The following is a 23,752-nucleotide window of genomic DNA, read 5'->3' on the forward strand; positions in this document are numbered from 1 at the left end:
AATTAATGATTTTTTCACCTTTGCTTTTCCCAGTAAACTGCATTTATTTCTGTGCTGAGCCCCAAGCCCTCACCATCACAGACACGTGAACTGTCACTTGGTTTTTGCTCTCTGCATTTCCTGATTTGCACCTTTCTGCTTTCTTTCCCCAGCACTGGCAGCCAGCTATCTCAGGGTTCAAATCTCTCCATTAACACCAACCAAAACATCAACATCAAATCGGAACCGATCTCCCCTCCCCGGGACCGCGTCACCCCCTCGGGGTTCCCGCCGCAGCAGCCGCAGCCGCCGCAGCCGCCGCCGCCGCCGTCGCGCCAGGAGCTGGGGCGCTCGCCGGTCGACAGCCTGAGCAGCTCCAGCAGCTCCTACGACGGCAGCGACCGCGAGGACCCGCGCAGCGACTTCCACTCGCCCGTGGTGCTGGGGCGGCCGCCCGCCGCCGAGGATCGGGAGAGCCCCTCGGTAAAGCGCATGAGGATGGACACGTGGGTGACATAAACCCGCCGTGCCGCCCTCGCAGCTTTGTGTTCTCAAAATGAACTGTCCTGACATATCTAAATTTATAAATAAGGACATGAATAAGTATATTTATATGTATATACATACGTGCATATATATATCTTCACATGCATATATATGTGCTAGTGTGTGTAGCATACACCAATCATCAGGCACTTACGACAAACTCTTGTATAGCTGCAGATGTCCCTTGGTAACAGTAACAGAACAATCCCGTAGGTTTGATCTCTAGTCTGGCACTTACCTGGACTCGTGTGTGACCCCGGCCCAGCCCGCGCAGAGCGGTGTCCCCGCAGTGTCTCCTCCTCCTCCACGCCCACCCGAGCGAGGGCTCGCCTCTAGTACCGTCCCTGTGTGTAGTCAGCTCTATGGTTACTCGTAGTTAAGAAATAATTGCTTTGTAGCAGCAGAGCAGTAGAAAAGCAGGAAGAAGAAAGCAATACTGTACATAAACTGACCTTTCTATTACCCAACCTGGCATGGGTCTCTATTGCAGAGGGTGCATGGAGAAGGGCTGATGCTATAAGAAATAAAAAAAAAACAAAACAAAAATCCTGTTTTGCACGTGCAAAAAAAAAAAAAGTGTATTGGGTCAAAGAAGTGATTTTTTTAATGAGTGAAAGAGAGCATAGAGAACTCGCATGAAATATTCAGAAAATATTAGCCTAGAAAATAGAACATTAACAAAATAAAATTAATATATTAAGTTATAATTGGAATATGTTTGACAAATTTGTTTTTACGTTCATACCTTTGAAAAATATAGAAACGGATTTTAGCTCATGTATATTTTATATTAAAGAAAACAATACCCTAATGAATTGAAGACTATATATAAAGTTATATACAGTACTTTTGAACACATTCTGCTATGAATTATTTATATAAGCCAAAGCTGTATGTTGTAGCTTTTTTGTAGAGTATAGTTTTATCTTATTTTGACTTTCTAGTTTTTGCTTTCAAAGATGAAAAGGAAAAACTTGCAGGCGGAACCTTGGGGGAAAAATAAGCCATGAACACTTATATGTAAATTTAAATTTGAGCCAAACTCTTTGTGTATATAGCATCCTAAATATATTATCACCTTTGGTGTAAGTACCTATGTATTGTACGGTCACCAGATTAAAAAGTATATTTTTGTGGATTGACGCCAACTTGAAACAAGGCGAGGTCCTTATTAAGTAGAGTATTCACTGTTTAATATTTACTATTTTGTTAAATATACTGTACTTTCTTTGGATTTTAATTATTATTAATATTATTATCCAGATTTTTCAGAGGGTGTATAAAGGGGTTGGCCCCCTCACTGGTGGTGAATGTGTGCCGTTCAATTGTAATCTCTGTGCTGTATGGTTAAGCTTCATTATACATTTTATATATATGTATATAAATAGCAAAGTGGCAAAAAAAATTCCGGTGTTAAGTTCATCCTGCATAAATATAAAAAAATCTGTTACAACACATTTTAAGGCATCATTTTAAAGCTGCCTCTTCCGAGGAGGAAAAAAAACCAGTGGAAAAACTTGACCTAATTTCTCATGATAGGGAAATGACACATATCAGAGGAGCACAAAAGGTTTTGTGAGTTGGCAAGTGGTTTGGGAAACATTTGCTGCTTCCAAGAAAGAGGGGGAGGAATGCAGAGCCCCCTTGTGCCACGAGACTGGGCCGGGAGCAGGTTTGGTGTTGGATGCGGGGCCGTGATCCCACCGGTGCTCCCGGTCACCTCCAGGCTGGCAGTGCTGGCTCTGGGTGGAAGCTGCAGAGCTGTGGGATTGCCCAAACTCTTCAGAGTTAGCCCTGATATTTATTACATTTTTTCCTTGGACTTTTTTTTTTTTTTTCCAGTTAAGAAAAATCCCTTGATGCTGTAAGGGAGGGGTGAGAAGGGCGGTGGCCCTGTGGTGCCTGTGGCTCCAGCCCTGTCTCGTTGTCCTGGCAGGGCTCCAGTGCCCTCAGCCCTGCCCTTGGAACTGCTTCCCCTGTCCTGGGTTCAGCCCGGCTGGCAGGAGGGTGGGGGCAGAAGGGACACGTTCCCCTGGCCGCTGTGGCCCCAGTGACCCAATCCACTTGCTGCTCCCTGGAACCTTTTGCTGCTCTGACCAGTGATGTGAGTTCCATGATTTATGCACCTGTATGAACTTTGCTGTACATCCGAGTGGGAGTTCTGCATTCACATTTACTGTCTATTTTCTTGTGTGCCTTATCAGATGGCTTTGCTGACTGTATCTCAATAGTCTTTATTTCTATGCAGGTTTTTAAACAGTACTTAACTACTGTTTTCTTAAAGACAAAGCTACACAAGGGTTAGAGTTTGTATTGAAATTGCACCAATGAATTACAAAAAAAATAATAAAAAGAATCAGTTCTAAAGAGCTGGGCAAGGGTGGCCCTGTGCTGCCCAGCCCGGCAGAAACGTCCTTCCACAGCCCTCGGGTCTCGGGGAGCACCTCCTGCCACCGAGGACATGGGAATCCTGGTTTTTAATAACGAGTAACTCACTTTGAAACATACTTTTTTAGAAATTGTACAAATGTTTTATATTAAAAAAAAAAAGAGATGACATAGCACAGATATTTCAACATGTTAAAAAAAAAACTTTTTAAAATTATCTCTGCTGACTGAAGTGCAAGTGGATCCAATCCTGGGCTGAAGCCAGTCAGGTCTGAATGATTTAAGATTTTTATCTCTGTTGTGACAAATCACCTCCATCCTCGAGCTCTCACGATAGTTTTGAGAACGCCACGTTGTCAGGGACTCGTCAGAGAGAACTGCTTTAGCCTTGCCTTCCCTCCAAGGACACTAATGCATCAGAAACTTGCGAGTTACTGTGCGCACAAGAAATACATAGTAAATAAGGAACAAAACAACTCCTAACAATTGATCCTGGGCAGAAGTTAAATCCGAATGTGAAAGAAAGACTTAACCAATGTAAACATTTAAATCTTAGTAGAACCTTTCTTCACTTTGCTGTGCAAGAGAACACTGCTTTGCTATATTTAAAATGGCTTTTTTAAAAGAGATTTATGTATTTGGTAAATGTTTGTAGTCAACAGTTCACAAGAAGCTGTTCACGGTTTAATGCTGATAAGCCGTTTGGCGGCACAAGCTGGACTTTGTTGCCATCCTTGAGACGAATCTTTTAAGAAAAAAAATAAGTTAATCTCAATTTTTTTCCCTGAATGTGTTGTTTTTTCTTCAATATACAATAAATATTCTAGTGAACTTTTTATCAAATGGTTAAGAAAATGCTAGAGGTTGTTGTAAAATATTTGTATCCTGCATTCACTAAAGTAAAGATACTGGCTTTTACTGTGTACTCCGGCCTCTCTCGTGTTTGCAGAGCACTCGTCCCGTCCCTGCCCCCTGCAGGTGTCACTCCACGTGCGAGGGTTGGCTCTCAGCTGCAGCCACCAGGATGTTCATCACACACTTGTTACTGCACTCAGGGACTGATGCCTGCTAAGAACCTTTCTGTAAAACAGGGAGAAACTGGCAGAGGACCCAGGGTCCATGGAGAGTGGAGAGCCCAAGGCCAGTCCTGCCTCAGCCCCTGTTCCTCCTCCTGCTCCCACTCCTGCTCTGGCCAGGCTGAGTGAGGCTGCAAGGGGCCCCTCGTTCTAAGGCAGGTGCTCAGCTGTGGGGTAGCAAATAAAGCACAAGCTGTGCCCCTTGTGCTTTCATTTCATGTGGCTTTATTTAAAAATGTAAGAACCTGTTCCCGCCCTCTCCCCAGAACAAAGAGATACAGCTCTTCACAGAAGAAAAATACAAGATTTTGTTCAGTATAAGGTACTATGGAGTGTTCATTAACAAAATTAGGTTCCCACTTTTGAGAGCTGCAGGGAGCACAGGTTCTCACTGTAGCAGCACACAGTTGTGCCTGTGTAGTGTGGGGTCCCCACCTTGCTGGAGAAGCTTCAATCCTCCCTGTCCAGGCAGAGGCATCCTTCAGGCCAGGCTGGGCCACACCTGCACAGCAGGTGCTTGTACCACAGCCCCTCTCCAGCCCCTGCTCTGCTGGAAAAGCCCCGTGGTCCTGCTGGCAGCTGGGAAGGTGCAGATGGGGCTGGGCTGAGGTGGGGATGGCGAGCAGCAGCTTCCTGCCCCTGCCCACCAGCGCTGCCCTCAGCACCAACAGCACCTGCCCACACATTCAGTGGTTGCTTCCAGGAAAGCCTTTACTCTGCCCACAGGCCCAGAATTTGCTGAATCAAATTTCTGAGGCAGGTTCTTCTCTTTAGCAAAGCTCCCAGGGCCTCCCTTGCAGAAGGTAGTGTTTGCTGAGTGACTGAAGAGCACAGGCCTGGGGCTGACCAGCACCTCCACTGCCCTGCGAAGCTTTTCAGTGCACGTGGTCAGGTCACAGAAACTGTCACCATCAGCAGCTTCACAGTCCTCTCCTAGAAAGCTTCACCTCCTTGGACTTCTGTCCTGGACCTTGCAAGCTGCACCCAGCTCCCACTTCACTCCCACTCAGACTGCACACAAGGAAGTAATTCCATGACTGAGCCTGGGTGTCTGAGAAGCACCACTACAGACCATTATTAGTTTTTTTAGCAAATAATACTGACTAGCCCTCCTGGCAGAAAACAGCCCTTAAGAAGTGCCTGTGACTCCTCTCTCGTGCTCTCCTGTCATCATCCAACACCCCGTGCCCACCTGGGCCTTGCAGGGCTGAGCAGCACAGACCCTGCACCGAGAGCTCTGATCTCAGGAGCCATCTCTGGATTTCACTGAGGGAAGGAGGTCTGGGCTCACCCTTCCCAGGGCTGGGCCTGATGCATCCTAACTGAACACAGCTCAAAGGCTTGCTCAGGGGATGACAAGGTGGGGTGCTGGCAGCGTCACCGTGCCCTGGCACACCCAGCTTAGAGCCCCAGAAGGCACCACTAGGGTCTAGCAGGCCAAAACCACCAGGGTCTGCAAGAGACAAAAATGACACTTCTGAGAAAAGTGTCCCCCACTTCTATTCCAGCAAAAAGTGTTTCCTTAAAATGCAAACAACTCCAAAATTTCCAACCACATTAATACTGCACTCTCTAGCTCAGCAGCACAGAATTTGCTTCTAGACACGGCATTAAGAAATACCTGAAGCAACCATAATGAGTAAATTGCTACAAAATACTTTCCCTCAACAGAGTTCCCAACTCTGAAGCCACCTGGGTGATGATCTCCGTAGGCAACAAAGCATCCTTGTTTTTCTATCAAAATCACATCACCTAATTTTCAGTCAAATTCAGGATTACATCATCAGCTACTTATAAAAATAAAAATAATCTGTATTGTCTTATCCCCTTGGGTGCACTTGAGTCAGTCACAAGCATACGGGCATCACTGCTGGAGAGGCTGGAGTGGGCTGCCCTTTCACCTTAGGATTTTTTTTTCCTACGACTGAGCCTGCTGGTAATTCCCCTTCCTATCCAGCTGTTGAAACATTTGAGTTTGTCACGTTAGAGCTGTGGGCCACCAGGCCTTGTGTTTTAAAATAGATGATATAAAACACGGGCAGGACGATTCCTATCAGGAGCATAATGAACACGGCGTTCCACCACTGGATCCCGCAGTCCGCACCGTTCCCAGCGTCCCGCTTCCCCGCCTCGGGCGGCGGCCGCTCCAGCCCCTCCCCGCCGTACTCCGCGCTCAGCTGCACCTCCACCTGCACGGCGTCCTGGATGCTCTGGTCGATGCCCCTGAAGTACTCACTGAGACGCCGGCCGGCAGCAGAGCCCGCGGCACCGGGGTCGGGCTCCGGCGGCGCCGCGCGCGTCGGGCCGGGCTGGGCGGGCCCCGGCGGCCGCAGGGCCCCGGCGCTCTCGGTGAGCAGCCCGTGCGGCCGCACCGGGATCTTGATGGACTTCAGCGCGTACAGGTCCTGCTCCCGGATGAAGTTGTTGACGCGCTTGATATCTGCAACCTAAGGAATCCAGAAAGGACACAAACAGTGAGGGCAGGACAGCCCAGGAGTGAGGCAGGAAGCAGCCACAAAACCAGTGTGCCAGGAGCCATCAGGCCCTGGATGCAAGAGGTTTGATGTTCTGAGAGATTTCCCAGCAGCTCCAGGGGTGCTCCAGGCCCTGCAGGACAGAGTCAGTCCCTTGTTAAACCAGTCTACAACCTCCACCTCTTGTACCTGCTGTATTTTGCTCCATACTGCTTTTCCTTCCCCTTGCCTTCTTTGCCCTTCTTTAAGTTAAGGCAAGAAGAATCTTTTTAACCAACAGATCCTTTTAAAAACTATTTTCATACTTTACACACGAGTGCTTCAGGTGACAGCACACCAGTGTGAGCATCTCCTGCTGAGGAAATGATTCCAGAGTGATGAGAGCTCCATTTTGGGAGCACACCAGTTCTGAAAGCAAGGGCACAGCCTGGAGAGCAGGTGAGCATCTCCCAAACAGGCACATCCTCTGCTCAAGGGACACCTCTCCTCTGCAGGACAGCAGCTCATCCAGCCCAATCCCCCTGAGCATGTCCTGCTGAAGGACGATCACCTCTGTGCTCCTTTGGTGGCTCCTGTGTGGGCTCCTCTCTGAGCTGTGTCCCCAGCCAGCAGCAGGAAGAGCAAGGGAGAAGCAGCCACACTTGCAGCATCAGGCACAGGGACAGGCAGTGCCAACGCAAAGACAAGGCAAGGCAGCATCCTCATTTAACATTAAATTAAAGATGCTTAATCCAGTGGCTGCTCACAGCCACCCAGCAGGCACAGCAACTTCTCAGCTGCACTAAGCCCTCTGTCAAAGGAAAGGAACAGGGTGGCAGTGTGTGCCAGGAGATCTCTGCTGCAGCCAAGGAGATGTGAAAGAACCTTGAGGAAAAGGCTGGAGGGCACAAAACAAAACAGCAAGAGCCAAAGCAAAGAGAAAGGCACCACAAACAGGTAAAGCACCTCTCATCCATCACAGCAAGCAGACACAGCACAGGGACTGTGCTCTGCTCTTCACAAATCACATGACCTGCACTCACTGCACACACGCTTCAGGCTGCCAAGGAAACTGAGGAGCTAAAACAAAAAACCCACTTTACTTCCCAAGCACTCTGCTCAGAGGTGAGACAAGAGGAGATGGAGGCCTGAATTTCACGTTTACTCTGCAAAGCTTGAGAGCTCTGAAAATGGCACATTTAATCCAGAACCTGATCTGGGGACCCTGAGGCAAAGGAATCCTCAGTCACTGTTTTGGGCTCCTCACAGCCAGCCCCAGGGTCAGCTCTGGACTTAAACCCTGCAAAATTTCTTAGTTATGAAACAACAATCTCACCCAGAGCCTCCTAGCTGAGGTGCTGCTTCAGTTTCTGGATTTGTTCCAATGAAAACAAATTACTGGGACAGTAAATATCCCCCATGGTGTCTGCAATCAAACACTGCAGTGTGGTGCTAAGACTCTAGAAACAGAAAGTGGAGCAGCACTCACACAGAAACAACAAACAAAGCTGATGGGAAGCATGCGAGAGACTGGGCTGCACAAGCATTTGGGCTTATTTTCTGTACTCATTTTTTTGGCTGCAGTGAGCTCCTCTTGTCTCAGCCCAAGAACAATGCCAAAAGCAAGCCAGGACTATAAATGGTCAAGAGTAAAAATGAGAATTTTGAAGTGCTTTGCATCTCTGCCAAGTTATCTGTGGCACACACACAGAGCTATTGGTTGCTCTGTCTTACTATCCCCTTCCCAACCAATGTCAAGTTCTCATTCATTTCAAGGAGTTCATCCTGGACTTTAACACACATTTGCCTACATATCTGTGGTTACAGTTCTCACTGCTGTCCTAGCAACCTTTCAGGACCTGTTTAATTGTGCAAATAAAATAAAACACATGAACACTGTCATGTCAGTCTTTAAAGAGACAAACAGACAAATCTCTACAATAAGGATTTCAGTTTAACTGGAACAAGTCAGAAGTGCCCTTTCTGCAATGGGGGGAGGCAGCAGGACAGTTTTTGTCCTGAGGGAGGGGAACACTGTGGTCCCTTCCATCAGCTTGCTTTTCCCCTGGCAGGCCCAGCAGCCTCCAGAGGGGCTGAAAGGCTCCGGGAGTGGGGTCACAGCAGGGTGACAGTGCAGCCACAGCACTGGGTGACAGTGCAGAGGCACAGCAGGACTCTTCACAAACCAAAGAACTCTCCAGAATCTCCCTCCTCTGAGTTCACCCAACTGCTGTGAGTCTGCCCAGGTGCTGCTGGGAGCAGCACACAGCTCTACACCCAAAGCTCAGCTCTGCCTCCTCAGGCTCTCCTGGGGCCAATCAAGGCCTATTCAAGTCCCACCAGACTCGCTTCTTCACACGCATCAGGCTCAGCAGAACCTACACGGGTGCCTTTCTTGTTTTGTTTTTGTTTCTAAGGGCTTGGGAGGGGAGGAATTGCTGCAATCCCTCTAAGGCCTCTTGCCTCAGCTGCACCATACAGCTGCTGTGTGGTTAAGCAAGACTGCACTGGCAGGGCAGTACTGGAGCCAGAGCTGTATCATTATCCCTGCTGGCCAATTGTTTCATCATGGAACTCTGCAATCACAGTCCAGCTTGCAGATAAAGGGGGCTCTAAAACACAGCTCCAACTGCTCAGCAACAGGGGGCTTCTAATGTTCAGAGCAGGTAATTAAACGTTCCAGCAGTTCTGCTCTTTTCTGGAAGAAAGAAAACGTGCTGTGCAGTTGTTCCAGCTCAGAAATCTCACTGTGCACATGCCCTCCCTCCTGCCCACAGGCACCTGAACAGGGCACGCTTTGGGATGACAGCAAACAACCCAAACCCAAACACAGACACCACCTGGACTTTGGGACTGAACTTTGGCACCTCTCCACATCCACCGCTGTTAGACTCAGACCTTACTTGGAAAATGTAAGCTGATACCTTTCAAAAAATAAACAAAAGACCTCACCTATAACTGTGGTGTCTCTTTGTACTGCTGAATTTGCTTCAAAAACTCCAATGTTCCTTGAGAGCACAGCCCTGGCCCTCATTTCTACAGTCAGCTCCCTAATGTTTGCCCTCACTGAAATAACTTAGTACAACCTGCACTGAGTCACTGAAATTAAACAGGAAAGCAGGTCAGGCAGGGTGTGAGGCTCACCACATTGTCCCAGGCTGTTGGCTGAACAACTCCTTTTTGTGTTTGTCTGGGGTTATTTCTGCCTGTCTCCAGTTTTACCCAGACAATGACCATTCCTACAACAGGCAGGGCTGACACCTGTCATGGCCAGCAGACCACAGGACACCTCTGAAGCTGCTGCAGGTACACCCCTGGGGGTGCTGAGCCTCACCTTACAGCCGTACTGCAGGGCCAGCTTGTTGAGGCTGTCCTCCTGGGTGAGCTCCCTCTCCAGCAGCACCACGTCCCCCAGCCGGGCCCGGGCGCTGCCCCGCTGCTGCTCCTTGCCCCGGGGCCGCAGCTCCATCACGTTGAGCTCCTCCTCGGACTCCTCCTCCTCCTCGGGGCCATCGGGGAACACGAACACCTGCCTGCCCGGGAAGCTGTGCACGGCGGCAGGAGCCTGGAAGGGCCTGGTCCGGCTCTCGGGCAGCCTCATCTTCCACACCCGCAGCACCTGCAACAAAACCCCGACGCTCTCAGCTTCCCCAAGAGCAGAGTTCAGCTCTCAGCATGAAGGATTCAGAGAATGCACAGAAAGCTGGCGGGTGTGAACACTCGCTACACAAAGGGGCAAATCCAGAAGTGTCATTCCACCAGCAATATTAGAAAAGTTACATACTCAAACTGCAGCAATCAGGAATTTTTTTTCCAAGTTTTTTTTTGGTCTATCTGTGAACAAACCACCTTATAACTATGTTGCTCAACATTTTAAATGCTACATTCTATAATTTTATTAAAAAAGAAACACAGTCACTTGGGTGAACTGTCTTCAATTATGGTCGAAACATACATCAGGTCTACCAACAGACATTAAAAACTGAACAAAGGTATCCTTTTTATAAGTCCTTAGCTCTCTACACTTTAGGAATCCACATTTAAGTTCCTGGAAGAGCACTTTTTTTTTTTTTTCCAATAAGGACAGCTCATGGTACACTTAACTTCAACCCGAATAACAAGGCTTCATTTTGCTGCATGACAACTAGAACCTGCCTGAGCACTTTAATTATTGCTCAGCCTACAGCTGAAAGTTCGGGTTGGTTTTTTTGGTTTTTTTTTTTTTTTTTCTTCAATCCTCAGCTCCACAAACAATTTGTTGTCAGGATGAGGTATAGGTAAGAAAACCCCACATTGTTATGGATCCTTGACCTTAACGTTCTCCATCTACCTCCAAGGCATTCTTCAGGTGACACCACTACGATTTAATGGCGTTCCCGCGGCCCCCAGAGCTGCGGGCTGGGCTCGGCTGTGCCGAGGGATTCCAGCAGGCAGGACCCGGCTGGAGGCCGCCGTGGGACACCCGGCTCCGCGGCACGGCTCCTGCTCGGGGGCTCCTCCGGGGGCCAGGGGATCCCCACGCCCTCAAGGGACCCCGCTCCCCTCAGCAGTTCGGGAGAGTCCTTCGCCCCTCACCGGCACGGCTCCTGCTCGCGGGCTCCTCCGGGGGCCCGACCCGCCAGCACGCCAGGGGATCCCCACGCCCTCAAGGGACCCCGCTCCCCTCAGCAGTTCGGGAGAGTCCTTCGCCCCTCAGCTCCCGCTGCCCTCGGCACCTCGGCGGTCCCGCTCCCCTCAGCTCCCGCTGCCCTCGGCACCTCACAGGGTCTCGATCCCCTCACACTTGAGGAGGGTCCGGATCCCCTCAGAGTGTCCTGCTCTCCTCAGCGCTCCATGGAATCCCGTTCCCCCCAGGGCCCCCGCTCCCCTCAGGGTGTCCCGCAGCCCCCACGGGCCCCGCTCCCCTCAGGACGTGCCGCTTCCCACCCCCTCCCAGCGCTCCCCTCACGGACCCGCCGCCATCGGCCCCGCACCAACCTGGCCACGGCCTCGCCCAGCGCTCCTCCCATTGGCTGGCGGCGCCGGGAGGCGGGACCTCAGCAGCGCCCGGCCAATGGGAGCTCGGGATGGGCCGAGAGAAGGGCGGGGATGAGCGGGCGGGGTCGGGACGGGCAGGGGGCGGAGCCTCGCTTAAAGGGCCCGCGGCCCCGTTCGGCCGGGACGGGACCGAGCCACACACCTGAGCAGGGGGACACCGAACACACCTGAACAGGGGAACATATCACACACCTGAACAAGGGCCCGCGGCCCCGTTCCGGCCGGGACGGGACCGAGTCACACACCTGAGCAGGGGGACACTGCACACCTGAGCAGGGAAACATATCACACACCTGAACACGGGGACAATGCACACACCTGAGCAGGGAAACATATCACACACCTGAACAGGGGGACACTGCACACACCTGAACACAGGGACACCTCACACACCTGCATACCCCGGGTGAGGTGCCACTGCCCCAGGACACGTCACACACTGCACACACCTGTACACAGGGACACCTCACACACCTGCATACCCCGGGTGAGGTGCCACTGCCCCAGGACACGTCACACACCGGTTCAATGGGTCTCGTCACACACCCGAACGACGGGTGATGTCACTCAGCTGTACAACAGGCCGTGTCACACACCTGCACAGCCCCGTGTCACACTAACATCTCAGTTATTCCATGGTCAATGTGCAATAACAATGGGCCAGGTGCCACTGCCCCAGGATGCGTCACACACCGGTAGAAGGGGCCATGTCACACTAACATCTCAGTTATTCCATGGTCAATGTGCAATAACAGATGTAATGCGTGTCCCCATTACAGTGTGTCCCCATTACAACATGCCACATTACAATATGTCAGTTTTACACTGTCGGTGTTTCCCCCCGTGGGTGCCTGCCGAGCTGCCCAGCCGTGCTCCACGCTCTGTGTTTGCCTTGGCCAGCCTGACTCATGGCTGGTGTTTAAAAAGCAAGCTCAGGACACACAGCTCAGCCCCCGGCTGCTCTGAGCCCTACAGCTGATGGACAAAGCTGCTTTTAAGTGAAATTAGAGCTGAGTGCAGTCGCTGGCCATCCCTTTGCCCCCGCTGTGCAACCCTTGTTGGTAAATGTGACACACTGAGGGGAAAGAAGGCTCCTCGAGCATCCCCCCAGTGCCAAGAGGGGAGGGCATTTCCTCTCCAGCTCTGGCTACCCCTGGGTGAGCTACAACACCAGCTGGTAAATGTGACACACTGAGGGGAAAGAAGGCTCCTCGAGCATCAAGAACTTCTTTAAGCAACAGCTGTTCTTCAGAGCCCTCACCTGCCCACACACCTTGGTGGGACTGAGGGATTTTGGCAGGGATGGGAGAGTGGCCAGGCAGGACTGTGGCTGAGCCAGCTCCCATCTCCCAGCAGGATTTCCTTCCCTCCATCCCTGGGCCACATCATCCCAGGAGCAGATGACTTTGGCCCGACAGAGGATGGATTTAGTGTGCTGGTGAGGGCTTTCCAAGTATGGGGAGCAGATGGAAGGTGCCAAAATGCCTTTCCTGAGCCACTTGGAGCCGCTCTGTGACTACTGAGGTTCAAAAGCTACAAGCAATAATCACGTTCTGTCAGACAGATCCAGGTTACTCAGGCCTAACCTGTGGAACCTGGAAAATAAAGTGCTGAGGAAATGCTGGAAATGTGGGGGAATCACCCAGGCTTTGCTGACAGGGCTCAGTCTGGGCTGGATCACTCTCCTGGATAGTGTTTAACAAGAAATAACTGTTTTGTGGGAGTGCTGATGTTGGATCTGGGTCAATTGCATGGGTGATGTCATCATTCCAAATAATTGGAATATTTTTGTAGTTAGCAGACAGATTGTGAGAGCTGCACAGCCCCAAACAAGCAGAGTCTGTCTGAGAGCTCAATGGTTCAGTCATTATCTGCACTCAACCACCACAAGGGTCAGGAGTGCCCTGAATTTCAGGAAGAATCCTCCTGCCCTGGCTGAGATCAGTGCAGAGGGTGGCAGTGCCCATTTGCACTCAATCCACAGAGTGTCCATGGTGCTGGGCACCAGCTGGAATTCACATCCATGCCAGCTGCTTCCCAGAGTTAATCCCTGTGATAAAGAATCAAAACTCCCATGAAGGTCTTGGCTGGGAATGTCCAAATAATCCAGAACAGGGCTCCTCTCCTGTGTCCCTCTGGTTCCTGGGAGCTCTTGCTCAGACCCAGAACTGCAGTTTTCCTCATCGCTTGGGATTTGTCCCTCTTTCTTCAGGCTCACTTCAGAAGTGTGAGAAGTGTCAGACACACATTCCCTGTGCTGTTCTGTGCTTCTCTTTCAGCTGCATTCTAAGCTGTGCAATAAAACCTCTCACTCAGTCCCAGGCTGCTCTCCACCCTTGGGGAAAGGGTAACTTCAGGAGAAACTTCTTGAGCCTCTCCTCAGAATCAACCAATCACTCCTGTTCAGTTCAGCAGATATCTGGGAAAGGCTCCTACACAGCACTGTGAGGCAACAGGAACCTGCTGGAATTGTACACACAAAAAGAGAAAAAGATGAATATTCCTTTTTACCTTCATTTCATTGTTCCCTAGTGGGAGACTGGGAAGGCAGCTGGAGCAAACCCCACCCATACTCTGGACATGGCATTATAGAAATTATGATGTCTCTCCTGCAAATAATGAATAAAAGCTGGGCTCTGCTCTGGCTTTGGACTAATGCAGCACAACCAATTTTAGTGGAGTTACCCCTGTGTTAAGTCAGAAGCACGAGCCAAATACAACAAAATCAACCTCTCCCTGGTACCTGGAGTGACTCAGCTTCTGTGGGCACTGCATGTGCATTGGACTGAATTATACACACAGCCATAATTTTAAGAGGTTGATACAGTAGACACCCAACACAGGGGAGAAAACCTCAACTAAATTAAATTAATTATAGGTAAATACTTAATGGAGTCAATTGAGCTGTGGAGGTTACTCAGAGTGCATGTTTGGTAGCATCAGGTTACACCTTGTCTCTTTTAAGGCTTTCTCCCCTTGGAGCTTGTGTAGCTCAGCAGGTCCCAGACTCTGCCATGGAGCACAAGCCCTGTGCCTGACTGCCCTGCAAGGGTCTCTGAGCTGATGGTTCAGGTGGTGACATCTGGAAAGGAGCACAGAGCCTGTGTGACACCTTCCCTGCTCAGGGCCAGCCTGGGTACAGCCCTCCCCATCCCAGCCCCCCCCAGGTGACAGCCACTGTGTCCCTCCTTGGGAAGAGGGATTTGTCACCTGGAGCCAGGGTGTGAGGAGCTGGGTACCCTGCAGCTCTGGCTTCTCCCAGGGCAGAAGCAGCTCCTGCCTCCACCCTCTCCCGCTTCCTCTCCTGTCTGGAGCAGAGCAGGTGTGACAATAGAGGACAGCTTCATCATTCATCTCAGACATCAAATTACTCCCACCTACGGGGACCACATTTGCAACTCCCTCACGTATGCAGTGACTCAGGAGTGGCACTTTTATCTGGGGAAGCAGAATGCAGATCTGAATGGCACTGCTGTCTCCTGGAGGAGATAAGGTGTCTCTGCTCAGAGCCCTCGTTCTGGGCTTGCCTTCTATCACACAGCTCCATTTGGCAGGGGCCGCCTGGTGTGTGTGATAGCAGGCACTGAATTACTTCAGAAAAACAGACTTCTTCTTTCTATAAAAACAAATGACTAATTAAAAGTGGTTTTAATTTTGTAATTCATATTTTCTTGGGACTGTCCCAGACTCTGGAGTCCATGCTCCACACCCTGTCCTTCTGGAGAAATTTGGCGAGGGAAAGCACCGTGAGATTTGTTCCCTTTCCTCTCCCTTACTCCTAAAATCCCTCCTCCCCCTTCTCCCTTCCTGCAACTGGTAAATTGTGAAGAACAGGAATGTTCCTGGGAAGAAACCCAGGCAGAATTGCATTCAGAACAAGTCAAAGATTTCTTGCATAGCTGAAGCATGTGTTTGCAATCCCCAATTGCCGGAGCACGTAAGCCCTGCCAGCGAGTGCTGTTCCCTTCAGATGTTCTCAGAGAGCTCCAGGCAGGGTCCAGGGCAGCCTGTGGACAATCTGGGCTGAGGAATTGCTCCATGGCCCATCTGTTCATGGTGCCATGCCAGAAAGGTTCTTGGTGGAAGGATGGCAAAGATCCAGCCCTACCACTCCAAGGAGCTGTGCTAGGCATGGTCAGGAACATTGCTCTGGGACCTCCCCCAGCCACAAACTGGTTCCACGAGAGAGCTTGGCTGCTACTACCAACCTGTCAGCCCAGGCTTCAGGCAGCTTTTGGGACTGATGCTCTCCAGAATAGTCAGCATGTGCTACTCCAACAAAGGACAAAACCACAAGATCCCAACAGTAACTGCTGGGAAGCAGCAGAGAGCCAGCAACTACAGCCTGCTCTCCCTTCAGCTTGAGAGGTGCCACTGATCCAGAGAGAAAATTACCTTTCCAAGGGGTGCTATCCAAAACTGGAACCTGACAGGGCCAGGAAGGATGGGAGTTGGGGGCTGAGATACTGGTTGGGAAAAGAACCTTCAACCTCTTTGTGAGGAAGCTTTTGTCCTTGGCACTACATGGAGCACAGGATATTACAGGAGCAGAGGGAGCCCTTGCTCGAGCTGGTGCTGATTCTGGGGAGAGGCAGGTTGATGAAAGCATCACTTGTCTTTCCAATGACCTTATCATGTGAGCTGAGCCTGCCAAGAGCTGTCTCTCACTCTGTGCTCCTCTGGCCTGAGCCCAGACTCCTGGATGCTCTGTGCCGTATCCGATATCGCTCGCATCGCTCCCAGGGCTCACACACATCCTGGGTGGGACCAGGACACCTCTGTGCTTTGCTGCCACCAGATCATCTCACTTCCAAACAGGCCCAATCTGATTTTGAGATTTTTGAGTATAAGGAACACCCTGAACTTGAGGGAGGAACAGAAGGAACAGAAGAGTCTTCCAAAGCAAGATCCTTGACCTCCAGAGCTGCGTGGCTGTGCTGGCTCCTCTTCATGCTTCCCAACAGTGTTCCCAGGTCTTTACTGGTGCGTGGCAACAATAATGAGCAAGCAACACGTGGGGGCAGCAGAAGGCTTTGCTTCCTTGTCTGGGAGTCTGTGGTTGGAGCATCCTTGCAAGGGTCCTGAAGAACAGAGGTGCTCCCAGGTCTGAGGGTCACTGTGGTGGGCACGAGCTGCAGCTGCTCAGACTCTGGGAGAAGGATGCTGCTGGGCAGAGGGGCTTTGTGGCCTCCTGGGAAGGATGTCAGCACTGGGATCCTGGCATTTTGTCACTGCATCTGGTCCTGCCCCAGGTCGGGCAGGCCCAGCCCAAGCACTGCCATGCTCATGTTCAAAGCACGTTCAGCCAGAAGACATCACAAAGTTGTTCACTGTGGAAAACTGGCTGGAGTGAAAATCCCAGAGGCAGATCCCACTGCATCCCACAGGACAAGGCTTGCTGAGCTTGTTGCACCACAGGCAGGGTGGGGCCCAGCACGTCCCTTGCAGTGAGGTGAAGTGAAAAAAAGAAGCTCTTACCTCATCACTGTGAGGAAAGATGAAGGTTTCAGCTGCTACCACTTATTCTCTTGGAGACTTGGAATTTTCAGGTAATGGGAAGAAGCCTTGGCTGTGGAGGTCTTGAAAGCCAAGTTTTCAGGGTCGGACTATTTCAGACAGGGAAGTGGCTACAATTTACACAGCATGGCTCTAAGATTTTCTGGCAGGGCTATCTCCAGAATAGGTGTAATTTTTCCTGCTCTGAGTGAGCAGAAATTCAGGAATTGCCTGTCCACTTGATATTTGCCTGATTGCTCACATCAGTCTCCCCACCATCAGTAATGTGGAGTCTGAGTGGTATTGGCACTAGCTGATGGAAATGGCAAGAAACAAAAAATCCAACAAAAGCCAACCTTGTCAACAGAAATGATGATGGATTAATTAAAATAAGGGGTGGGAAACAAAAAAACCCCGTGCTCCACGAGTAATTTAAAAAGAGTAAAATCAGATACATTCCCAGATAGGAAAAGCATTTTCTGTAACTGAGGCTGCTACTTTAATTGGAAAATGCTGTTAACACAACTCTGACCAAGGCGAGGGCAAGAGCACAGCAGGGCTGGTGGAGATCTGCAAGTAAACAGCTGAATTGCTTCTCTCAGCCTCAATCTGCAAATTTCTGAAGCCAAAAGAACAGCTTTAAATGTAAAACTTCTGTTGGAGCTCATGCTTCAATTGGGCTGTGTGCCAGGACATGCAAAGACTTAGGGCATTAAAAGTCTCATGGAGATGAAAAGACAGTGGGGAGTCATTTGAGTTGGCTTGTAATGCACTAAGCTGTAGCAGGATCTGCCTTCATTCCCTTTAAACCAACTTGTGGGGAGGCAAATGGAGAAAACTGATATTTTATCACTTGTAACTGTTACAGCAAAAGCTAAGGCTAAGCACATGATGGAATCCCTGTGTCCTGCACACAGCAGAGGGGTCCCAGCCCCAGGCTGGCTCAGCCTTTCCAGTGCCTGGGAAGTGAAACAGCCCCTGAAAATGCCCCAAACCATGAAGTGACCATCTCTAGGGATGTGTGAGGTGCCCTGTTGGCTGCTGTTTTCACTTCAAACCATTGTCTCAGGCAGCCTTTAACCACAGAGTAACAGAACAGGTTTGCACCTACCCTGCTCCTTCCAAGGAGCTCAAAGTGCTTTAAAAATCCCCAGCCAAGCAGTGCTACTGTGGTTCCTATTGCACAGTGGTTCCCTGAGTTACAGGGCAATGCTCTGCTTCACCAAGGCTGCACAACTTGTTGGCATGCCAGGACAGCCCAGATCCTGGGAAGCTGGGATGAGCATCCACCAAGAAATGAAGGATGTGTCTGGCTGTCAATAAACACTGAAAAAAGCTGTGAACAGCAGCAAAGTGACATAAACACAATGTGGTCACCAGGTACCACCAAAGCACAGCTGGCCAAATGCAGCTGTTGTAAGGAAAAGGAGGAGGAGCAGGGCCATGTCTTTCACTGGTTAATGCTGCAGCTCCCTGCATGGGCTGGCTTCAGGTGGGCAGGCTGAGCATCACTACCAGGGCTCTGGGAAATGCTTTGCTGGGACTCTTCACTGCCAGAAGCTGCTTTACAATGTTCCCAGCTGTTCCCTTAAGTATCAGCTTGGACAAAATTAAAGGCAAATTAATTCCCTCGGGTTTCAAGGACCCTGGGAAGTCACTAATCCTGCTGGGCCAAAGGCAAGGAAGAACATTGTTAGCAACAAACACAGAAAATCTTCTCTAATTGGAGCCATGGAATGGGAACGTGCTTCTGGGGAAACCTTTGTGTCTCTCAGGAGCACATTCACCACAAGGAGAGGAGCCCCAGTGGGCAGTGGGGGCTTTTATCATAGTGCCAGGGACCTCCTCAGCTGAGAGGAAGGAAAAAAAACCACACACCAAAAGCTTCATTAGCCTTAAAGCCTCACCCTCAGTCTTTGTCCCTGTCTGAAGGGGGAGAAAAGTGTTTCCATTTGTTTTGAGGTTGGTGTTAGGAAACTCTCCTAAAAGCCAAGGGCCAAATGCTGCTCTTTCTTCAGGAAACAGTCCCAGGGAATGTTCAAAGACATCAACCACACAGGCAAGACTTTGTAGGTCCAAGGCCTGGGTGCCAGAAGGGAGTTTCACCATGGTGTCCTCCATGAGAAGCTGGCTCCAGGGTCACACCCACAAGGACACCCTCAGTGTGGGATGTGGGTGCATGGGAGCAATATTGACCTTTAAATCTGTCAGGACCCTGGAAAGCCATCCCAGAACCCTGTGCTTCGAGTGCTGAAATCAGAGCCTGTATATGAGACAAAAAAAAGGGGAAGAGGAACCATTAGCAGAATTAAAAGGACACACGAGCAGATGAAAGGTGCAAAGGGTCATTTTTGTGTTCCCAGGTGAGACATCACCAGCAGCAGAGGGAATACCACAGAGAATCAGTGGGAAGTGGATCAAGTAACTCCCACATTGGCTCATTCCTTAAAATGCAAAACACACAAATGCTGAGCTCTTGCACAAAGCAAAGCACAATCCTCTCCTCTCATTGTTACCTGTAACCACCCAGAGCCTGTGGAAGCAGCTACAGTGAATTAACTTGAGAGAAAGGAGCTGGATTGAATTTGCTAAGGGAGACAAAAACCCCTACAGGCATGCTGTTAAGAAAGAATGAGCAGTAATTCTGTTTATTCTGATTAGTTTTGTTTGATTGTGCTTGATTGTGCTTGCCCTAGGAAATGTGAGAGCTGGTGGGGATCATATCAGCAAAGAAAATCAGAGAGAACAAGTTGATGGTTTAGAGTTCATGCAAACATCGTGCCAGCCACTGAAGCAGAAGAAAAGAGCTGGCTCAGAGGCAGCCACTTCTCTACTGATAAGACCCTTTTGGGGAAGAATCTCAGAATGATGTGGAAGAGAGATGGAAAATTGTGCTGCAGAGCTAAGCCAATCAATCAGCAGAGAACATTGTTTGGGTTTTTCTTTGCTTTGCTTTCCTCCCCCTTCTTCCCCATTTATTATCAGAACAAAGAGCATTTTTGCCTGTAAAAATCTTTGTGCCTAAAGAGGTAACACCGGGGTGCGCTCCTGCACCAGAGCTGAACTTCTGGGTAGCTTTGATTCAACTTTCTGGAGAAAATCACAGTAAAACTCTTAGCTATGGATCTCTATATGATCATTATCTCAGCTTTAAACACCTACATTTGCAACTCCTTCTTTGTGGAGATAAAATACATCACCATGGTTTCAACTTACCAGAAAGTCTCTCGCAGCAGCTGCTCTCTGTGGAAGTGTCAGAGGAAGGAGATCAGGTCCCAGGTGGCCAGAGAACACAAGCTGTGGCTGCCAGGAGCTGAAGCTGTCAAACACGAGGCATCTGGAGAGGTGAGGAAATTCAGGACAACTTCTTGGTCCAGCAGATAAAGCTTCCTGGTTTTTTTTTTTACAGATGTGATGTGCTTACAGATGTTCCCTGAAAGGGGCAGCAGAGACCAATCCCACACGATGAACAGAGAGAGCCGTCCTGATTGGGGAGAAATAAAAATCAAGAGCAAGAATTATTTGCAATGTTTCTTTTCCTTGGCAGGCAGAGGCTCCACCATGTGTCCACTCAAATAAAAACAGCTTGGACCTACACAGGCCAAACTGGGGCTGCCTGGTAGGATCTTGATGGACTCTGTGATCACTTCCTTCAGCTGCTTTTGAGAGGAGGGCACCAATCCATGGGTGCTGGGTATGCAAACATTGTGGAGCTCTAGATAATGCACCGATTAACACCTATGTCAGCACAGCAGCCTTTGGGCTGGCAGGGGGATCAGTGTAATTTGGGAAAGGTTCACTGACAGGCTCATGAGTACCTGCACCACAGCTCACACAATCTGGTTCCCACCTAACCCTGAAAGAGGGAGATGAGGAAAAGGCTGATTAAACTATCAAGGTTCCCAACAGTCCGTGCTGGTGTGAAGGTGTGAAGTAGGGAAGCCCACCTTGGATCACCTTCACAATGTCTCCAGGCTCTCTTGAACCACTCAGAGTTAATTCTATAATTGATCCAAGTTGCTGCCTGGAGAAGAAGGCACAGTTATTTACATGCAGCAAACCCCATATGTGTTACTTCATCTAAGTCTCTTACCCCATCCTGTCCTGTTGCTTTATTGCCTTATGCTCCCCTGTAGCACTGTCCACAATTCCCAGAGGAGAGGATGTCCAAGTGCTCCAATCACAGGACAAAACCACAGGCACAAACCATGCACCACTTTCTTCATCAAGGGATTGAAAGAGGTCTAAGATCTGAAAGCAAGGAGGGGCCAGTGTGAGGTGAGAAGGCAGCAGAGGAGTCAAGGCAGCAAGAGCTTTATCAGGGAACCAAGAACCTCTCTGCTCCTGCTCTCAGGATAGAACAGCACACCAGCAAATCTGGCTGCAGACTGAAATGTTGGCTTCCCCTGAAGCCAATGGCAAACATCCCACTGGCTTCAATGGGAGCAGCACTCCATGCCAGATCTCGTGCTTCCCATTCCTCTGCTGTAGCCATGAGAGCAAGCTTCCCTTCCAAGGCTGTGTCTGCAGCTAGAGCCTCCAGCAGCAGCAGAATGGCTCTCCTTGCAGCCTGAGAAGTATCAATGGGAAGTGAAAGACTTATTTTTAACAGAAATGGTGACTGTCCTGGTGAACAACTTGCTTAGAGTTATGGGGTTCTCTGGAGCCATTTCTTTCTCTCTCAAAAATCCCCCTTAGGCTTTAGGTGCCCACAGGGTGCCCAGCAGCTCAAGCACAGCTTTTGGCTGTGTGAAATCATGAGTGGGGGAAGTGGTTTGAGCTGGGTTATATAACTATCAACACTCATCTCTCCCAGTTTTAACATCCCTCATTCCACTCCTGCTCACACAGCAGCACCTCAACACACTGGAACTTACAGCAACACAGCAAACAGGCAGGAGAAGACTAAGTTTGGCCACTTCTGTTTTTACACAACAGAGCTGATGAAGGAAGGGATGCTGGAAGAGCTGTGCACTGACCACACAGGGCTCTACGTTTGCTCTGGCATGAGCATCCCTCTGCTGAGATGAGCATCTTGAGACCCCCGAGCTGTTTGTGAGGTGGCAAGGTCACATCTCTCATTTCCTGAAAATCTTTGCTTTCCTTGGCAGAAATGAAGGACTTTGTTAGGGAAATCTTGGTGGGTGTTTTGTGATCAGTCAAGCACAGCAGATGACTCGAGGGTGTATACAGGACCTCCTGTCTTCTTGACATAGGAAAATGATTCTGCTTGCTCCAGAAATTCAGGAGTCACCAGCATGGTGCTGACCACCTGTATTATTCCTTAGGTCACAAGGCATGTCTACTGGACAGATTGATGTCTGTACAGCTGACTGTTTGCATATCAATTCTAGAGGCAAAGGAAATTCTTCAAATCCCAGAGCACAAATGTGCACTGCTACAGAAAAGCAGGTGGAGATGTGCCAAGTTACAGCTCCTTAGCTGCTGCCCCTGTAAGGAATGCCCTGCGAGGAAAACTGGAAAATATTTCATGAAAGAGCAAAGATAACACAAGACAATCTGGCAAAGGGTAGAATTTAATATTAATGGCTTTCCTTTAGTCACTGTATTTCCTGTTCCTAAGTTAACCCTCTAAAATCAACCATGGTCAGAGAAGGGCTATAAACTTTTGCATATCTGAAACATCTCAGAGCACTTTGCAAATGTCAGGGACTGTGGATGGATGGCTTTTCCCAGAGGAGACTGTCCATGCAGCCAGTGGGCAGATGCTCCTTTGGCTGCTGAGGCCAAACACTGAGAAATTTGGCTACTCTGTAAGAACATCTTCCTTCTTTGCCTCCCAGGTTCCTGTCATCACAGGAACCCAAAAATGAGAGGAGCTGGGCTTTCCCTTGAGCTCAGTGTAAAAAATCCCTTCCTGGTGGACAGATGGGTAGCAGACACAGAGCAGGGATGTTCTGGTGTCATTTCAGCCCAGCAGCCACTTCAGGATCTTGTCCCTGCAGACCTCAGGGTTCCATGGAGACAGCTCATGGCTGTGCCTGGCTCAGCTGCTGCTGTGTCTGAACATCACCATTAAAGCACACTGGAACTCACCTTCAAAGGGAGCTGGACCAGACCCACCTCCCCACCTTCCCTGCCAGCTGGTGCTTGCCTGCAGGAGTCCAAAATTAGCCCAAGCAGATAAGAGATGGACAATGTGGCTCCTCAGAGTCCCAGGGTCCTTTGCTCAGAGATCTTTCTATGCCCACCCACATCTTCCTCTAACCTGGCAAAGTACCTGAATTACTGAGCTGACTTGCCAAGAGAGATTCAGGCTGGAAACCTCTCTAGAAAGATGTCTCTCATTAGGAGCAGGGAGCTGGCTGGGGCACAGAGCTGGGAGAGGAGTGTTACTCATTCCTGCCTCACACTGGGCCCTTCAGACACTCTCCTCTCCTGCAAGATGCACTGATCTGTGACTGCTGGCAGAAATTAATGAGCAGAGCTGGTTGAAAAACTTTCCATCAAAACAGTGCTTCTGCTTTGCCAGAAGACAGTTGAAAAATTAAGTGGAAAAATTAGAGAAGAGAGCCTGGGCTTTGGCTGACATTGTTGGTCCAAAAATCCCAAACTTGGGATTTTTTAGCCAAAAATGGAAGCATTTGGGGAAGGCAGGGGAGGAAAGGGAGGTGCCTGGCAAGATTTAGTGATACCCTGAAAAACATCTACAAAAATTTTGACAAATATGAGGGTGGTTTTGTCAATTTTATATATTTTTTTCCCCCATAGTGAAGGATACTTCTGCTTTTAGAACCATCCTATGGGGAGGCTGAA

At 49.7% G+C, this 23,752-nt stretch overlaps 3 protein-coding genes across 7 annotated transcripts in view; 2 read left to right on the top strand and 1 right to left on the bottom strand.

Moving 5' to 3' along the window:
• The window catches only part of MEF2A (myocyte enhancer factor 2A), an 80,530-nt gene extending 76,692 nt beyond the window's left edge, over positions 1–3,838 (top strand). For all 5 annotated transcript variants that reach the window (XM_039723420.1, XM_039723421.1, XM_039723417.1 and 2 more), the window contains one exon: positions 153–3,838. In XM_039723420.1, coding sequence (XP_039579354.1) covers positions 153–498 — 346 coding nt within the window. In that variant the 3' untranslated portion in view covers positions 499–3,838. The remainder of the gene's footprint in view (positions 1–152) is intronic.
• On the bottom strand, positions 2,349–11,010 carry LYSMD4 (LysM domain containing 4). Its single transcript, XM_039723422.1, has 3 exons — positions 10,754–11,010; positions 9,777–10,061; positions 2,349–6,436 (listed from the first exon to the last, which is right to left on the bottom strand). Exons 1-3 carry the CDS (start codon positions 10,766–10,768, stop codon positions 5,939–5,941), a joined length of 798 nt encoding a protein of 265 aa, XP_039579356.1. The 5' UTR covers positions 10,769–11,010; the 3' UTR covers positions 2,349–5,938.
• On the top strand, positions 10,781–11,534 carry LOC120508931 (vegetative cell wall protein gp1-like). The gene is made up of 2 exons (XM_039723020.1): positions 10,781–10,924; positions 11,029–11,534. The coding sequence occupies exons 1-2, from the start codon at positions 10,810–10,812 to the stop codon at positions 11,532–11,534; spliced, it is 621 nt and encodes a 206-aa protein (XP_039578954.1). The 5' UTR covers positions 10,781–10,809.
• The last annotated feature ends 12,218 nt before the right edge of the window (positions 11,535–23,752 follow it).

This window comes from Passer montanus, unplaced genomic scaffold (genome assembly GCF_014805655.1).
Source record: "Passer montanus isolate IOZ18808 unplaced genomic scaffold, ASM1480565v1 scaffold5, whole genome shotgun sequence".
Taxonomy (NCBI): domain Eukaryota; kingdom Metazoa; phylum Chordata; class Aves; order Passeriformes; family Passeridae; genus Passer; species Passer montanus.